Source organism: Echinops telfairi, unplaced genomic scaffold (assembly GCF_000313985.2).
Source record: "Echinops telfairi isolate 266 unplaced genomic scaffold, ASM31398v2 ScPeMD7_18;HRSCAF=68, whole genome shotgun sequence".
Taxonomy (NCBI): Eukaryota; Metazoa; Chordata; class Mammalia; order Afrosoricida; family Tenrecidae; genus Echinops; species Echinops telfairi.
Window position 1 is genome coordinate 71900849 of NW_022103915.1, and position 6000 is coordinate 71906848.

The 6000-nt window shown below is 35.5% G+C and overlaps 1 protein-coding gene across 2 annotated transcripts in view; it reads right to left on the bottom strand.

Annotated features, from left to right (window-relative positions):
* The window catches only part of SRP54 (signal recognition particle 54), a 45774-nt gene that overhangs the window by 21621 nt on the left and 18153 nt on the right, over positions 1–6000 (bottom strand). For both annotated transcript variants that reach the window (XM_045287957.1, XM_004698526.2), the window contains 3 exons: positions 4699–4790; positions 3496–3580; positions 222–326 (listed from right to left, as the gene is read on the bottom strand). In XM_045287957.1, coding sequence (XP_045143892.1) covers positions 222–326; positions 3496–3580; positions 4699–4790 — 282 coding nt within the window. The remainder of the gene's footprint in view (positions 1–221; positions 327–3495; positions 3581–4698; positions 4791–6000) is intronic.

Genomic DNA, 6000 nt, shown 5'->3' on the forward strand with positions numbered 1-6000 from the left:
AAATTTTCTCTTATCATAGGAAAAGTTAGTACAAAATCCTTATGGACACATGAATATACCATAACACAAAATTGTAAGGCAACTTTATAAAGTCTATTATATTATAAAGTCTAGCTCAAATATGAAACTTGATGCAGAGAAACATATCATCACCATGAGTTAGTTTGCTTTCTTTGGGGGGTTGGTTGGGGAGGTGTAAGTGTGTATCAAATGGGACTTACCTTTGAACACGTTGTTGTTTTACCACTCCCCTGCAATCCAACAAACATGATCACATTCTGCTTCCCTTTCGTGGGTGTCCAGGCTTTAACCCCAGGGTCTACCAGCTACATCCAAAAAATAAAATAAAATCAGGTTATCATACTTCCAGTAAGAAACTCTCCCTCTATACCTTTTAAATCTTAAATTATAATTTAAGACCACTTTAATGTAAAAAGCTCCCAAAGTCCTATCATTTTTGTACAACTTTACTATTCCTTCTTATTCCCACAGTGAAATTTCAGAATTTGACACTATGTTGTGAAATTATAATCAAGCCTGCATTTCTGACCCAATTAAGAGAGAAGGAGATCTCAAAACCTTTTTAGAACAAGCTGGAGTGTGAAATAAAAGTTTGGTCACTGGAACAAACTCTATCAGTAATACAAAAATGGATGTGCAATACATATATGTAATTTAAATTTTCCAGTAACTCGTTTTCCATGTAAAAACAGGTAAAAGTAATACTGATAATATGTTTTCGTTAAACAAAAACACTCAAAATATTATCATTTGAATATATAATCCATATAAAACTTATAGCTTTCTTTTTCTCATGGGAAGTCTTATATTCTGGTGTGTATTTCACACTTCAGAGTATCCCAACTTGTACTACTCATATTTCAAATGCTCATGTAACCAGTGGCTACTATATTAGACTGCGCTGATCAATGTTCAATTTCACAAATGTTTGTTTATGAGTAACATTACATATTATAGGTAAAAGACTTTTCAGGTCAGCCAAATCTCCAAATGGTAATTCTCTACTGATCAAGTTCTAGTCTCTAAGTTATTATTTAGAGGACTAGTTAACAAATAACCACTAATGTTATGACAGTGGAAAATTAAGGTTCACATATGACAGTCCCAAAGTAAAGAGCACAGAGCATTTTAAAAGTTTATTTACAAAATTAACTCATTTGTGAGTCAGTTGTTTGGAACTTGAAAGATGAATGTGCTTACAATAGTAAAGCCACAGCAATAGTGAATGTCCTAAATCAGGGTTGGCAAACGAGGCATAAAGTTTTACTGGAACACAGTCACATCCACTCATTTCCTGTTTCCACACTTAGCACAACAACATCTGGCCTACAAAACCTAAAATCTTTACTATTTAGTCATTAAGAGTAAGTTTATGGAGCCCACCCCAGATTATACCACACAGGTGACATACTCCATATCATAAATGAACTTAGAGAAAACCCATGAGGTTGAAGAAACAAAACCACGTTTAAACCCGGTCCAGCTTATTAGGTGCGGCTGAGTTGGCTTCGACTCATAGTGACCTTGCATACAACAGAACGAAAACTGCCCGGTGCCCGTGTCACCCTGACAGCTGTTGCAGGTATTGTGTCAATTCATCCCTTCGAGGGTCTCCTTCTTTTGTATTGACCCTCTGCTTTACCAAGCAGGATTGCCTTCTCCAGGGACTGGTCCCTCCTGCTAGCATGTCCAAAGTATGAGTATATGAGATGAAGTCTTGACATCTTCATGTCTGTGGAGCTAACTATACTTCATCCTTTTCCAAGACTTATTTGCTCATTTCTGGCAGTCTATAGTCTACTTAATATTCTTCATCAACATGTAATTCAAATGTATCCATTCTGCTTCAGTTTTCTTTATTCGTCGTCCAGCACACGAGGTGACTGGAAATACCATAGCTTGGATCACGCACACTTACATCTTCAAAGTTATATCTTTGCTGTTTAAGTTTCAAGAGAGCTGTTGCAGTAATTTGTCCAACCTTTCAGTCAGTTGCTGAATGTGTTAACCATTTACGTTACCCAGGACTCTCATTGGGCAATACCTGACATTCAAGAGAGGATGACCTCAAAGTGAGACTATAGGACAGAGCAGAACTGCCCCTGTGGGTTTCCAAGATGGTAACTCTTCACAAGAATACAAAGTCCCATCTTTCTTCTGAGGGCTATAGTATGAAAGTTTTTAATTTTAATGTACTATATTATACTCAGTACCAGGGGGGCACTCAGTAATTTCCCCCCCTTTTTAAAGGGGGCAGTAGGCCAAATAAATTTGGGAAACTGTTATTCTGAGTTGATAATGACTCATGTTGTTCGGTGTCATTGAGTCAGTTCCAACTCATAGTGATCCTATGTACAACTGTATAAAAAACTGCCTGATCTGTGCCATCCTCACATTTGTTGCCACGTTTGAGCCTACTGTTGCAGCCACTGTGGCAATCTCTCTCACAGTCTTCCTTTTTTCCATGGACCCTCTACTTTATCAAATAGGCTGGATGGCCTTCTCTAGACACTGGTGCTTCCTGACAACACATCCAAAGCACATGATATGAAGTCTCACCACTCTACCTTCTAAGGGGCATTCTGGCCGTACACCTTCTGATCAAATTTGTTCATTTTCCTGACTGTCAATGGTACATTTAATCACCTTCATCAACTTCATAATCTATATTATGAATCAATTCTCCCTTGGGTTTCCTTATTTACTATATAGTTTTTGTGTGCATATGAGGCAAATGAAAATACCATGGCTTGGGTCAGACACATTGTAATCTTCAAAATGACAATTTTCCTTTTCAACACTTTCAAGAAGCCTTTTGCAGCATGTTTGCCAAATGCAATTCATTGTCTGATTTCCTGACAGCTCCTTTCATGATTTACAGTTACCCTATATGACACTGCAGAACTGCCCCGAGGGTCTCCTAGACTGATCACCAAGTCTTTTATCCTGCTGAGCCACTGGGTGGATATGAATCATCAACTTTTAGGTTAGCACTGGGTAATGAATTACACATTGGGCTGCTAACTGAAGGATTAGCAGTTTGAAATCACCATCAGCTCTGCAGAAGAAAGATGAGGTTTTCTACTCCTGTAAAGAGATACAGTCTCGGAAACTGTGGACTGGACAGTGGCAGTTCTACCCTGTCCTATAGGGTCACTCTGAATCAGAAGCGACTCTATAGAACTGAAAGAATTAGAGAGTTGAGTGTTTAACATTTGCACCACCAGGGTTCCTTAGTGGGACTGTTACAAGGTCTTCAAATCTGTACTTAGAATTCTGCAGTCAGAAAATTCTATCATAAAATTAAATCCCTTTAGAAAAGTTAACACTTTTCATTTAAGGCTTTAATACATATGAACACTACATAAAAGCACATAATAGTATTCTGAAATAGTAATTTTGTTTTTAGTGCTAGTGTTATTTCTACTCATTAAGGCTATAGAAAATCATAGCACAAACATTACATAATTTTACCTTTACAAGTTCTTTAAATACAGCATGCTGAATCATTTTTCTTTTGTTAAGACCAGATGCCATCTCTTCAAGATCAATAGCAGACCTTTATGATGGCACAGTTTGGAGAAGAGAGAAAGAAAATCATTTAAGACACTCTAAAAAATATACATTTCTACATCAAACAAGGTTAAGAATAACTCACTCATATGACTAGCTTTTCAAATGACATGTACATAACTGCTACAGATTCAAAAGTTTGTATCACAAAAGATTTTACAATGACATATCAGATGTAAAACTTCAGCTCGTTTTTCAAGGCTTTTATTTTAAAGTTCTCATTACTGGAAAGCATTAATTTGTTTGTCTGTATGTCTTTATAACTAACAGAAAATAAAACTTTAGTTCTAAATGCTAACATATTACTATTTCTACATTTATTACCCGGTTTGACAATACAAAATGAAGGGATGGCCTGTGTATGACAAGAGCTAGAATTGTGAAGTGCCAATATGTCTCCCGAATAAATATAACCGAGGCCACACATTCTATTGCTTTAGAATATAGACAGAGAGATATACACTAAGATGAGAAGAAAAAAACTATTTTAAAAAACTAAATCATTTTATTAGGGGCTCTTACAGCTCATATAACAATCCAGACACCAACTGTATCAAACTCATTTGTATATGTGTTGTCATCATCATTTTCAAAACATTTTCCTTATTTTTTGGGGGGGTATGTATGGATTTTTAATTTTAAAAAAAATCATTTTATTGGGGGAACATTTTCTTTCTGTTTGAGCCCTTGATATTAATTCCTCTTTTTTCCCTCCCTCCCCTCCCCCAAATATTTTAACACTGAAGAGGCCTGAAGTTTGAATGTTACCTGAAGGCTGAAGAAAATAAGTCTACAAAGAATGTGAACTGATGAAAAGTTTTTATATTAAAATGGCATACAGTACAGAATCAAATAAATCAAAATAAAGTAGCAGTTAATATGGGGGGGGAGTGCATCATGAAATGAAAGTCATATCTAATTTATGTTTTAAAACCATCATTTTGGCAACATACTATACATAAGACTTCCAACAAGTGAGTTCTACTCTATTCCAGCACAATACAGCAGGAACGGTCCCCGACAGAGAAAACTTTCTAGTCATCACCTCACACCTGCAAGCTACACTTAGTGTTGCCTGTTTTTAACTTGATTAATTTCACTTACTTAACATTCTCTCTTAGTTGTTTAACCAGTTTAATATTAACATCTGCTTCTAATAATGCTGTACATACTTCTTTTAGCATAGCATTTAATACCTGTAAATAAATAAGCAAAAGTTAAAAATACTCAGTATTCATTTCAAATCACATTAAAAAACACTGGTAAAACAGTCATCATATATTATTATAACTTAATAAAGATAAAACAATATTGTTTAAAAATTTTTTAGTTAGCTTTAGGGAAATATTAAATGTCCAGTTATTTCATCAAAATAAGACATCCTGTTTAGCTTACACAAAACCAAGTATCAAACACCAAAACATCATTCCTATGTTAAAATAACAATAAAGACAACTTCCAAACCAAATAGTTACTGCACAATGAATGTTGCACTAAAGTTTCCCTTGTCAGTGAGCAGCTCTTGTCAGGACATCATAGCAGTAGATATCACATCTGCGGTTTTAAACTGGAGAAATTCACTCAGTCCTAGCTAGCAGCCTTACCACTTTTATTAGCTCAGAGGAACAAAGTTGGGAAGGAAAATATTCTTCACTAATAACTTACTATTGCTGTACATTTGTTAAGTTGCAAGGCACTAGATGAAAGGTCACACAACATAAAGTCTTCAGAGAAGATGAGGCTTTAGCCACCCATGAAAGCGGTCACGTTACAGTACATGTGGGTCCATTCTGTTGACCACGATATGCCCATGCCAGCAAAAACACCAACATAGTTCTTAAAGGAATTCTCTTCCTCAACTCTCTTCATATGTCCTATAAAGGCTTGGCAGGTTTCCCTAGCTCTCCTCAAAGGGATCTGATAAAAACGGCACTGATCTCTCATTAGAGGGATTGCTCCAGGTTAACTCCCTAGTGGCACAGTACTAAGAACAAACATGCTAACAATTCAAGCAAGAGCTGTTATTTTTATGTCCCACCAAACATTTCTCCAAGCATTTCCTTTTTTAACTACTATAAACAAAAGAACAAAATGGCTGCACAAGAAAATATTTTTAAAGAAACCTATTATTTATTTTGTATGCCAAAGACTAATCAATGGTTTAAGATTTTTAAATAATCAGGAGAAAAAATACTATTACTCTTCTAACAAACAGGTGAAATTTACTTTCTGTAAAGGAGATCCTGGATTGGGTGAATCTATGAGGTTTCAAAATTATTTCTCTCCTTTGTTTTATTAAAGGTTTTTTTTGTTTTTTTTTAAACATTTTATTAGGGGCTCATACAACTGTTATCCCATTCCATACACACATCAATTGTGTAAAGCGCATTTGTACATCGTTTCTCA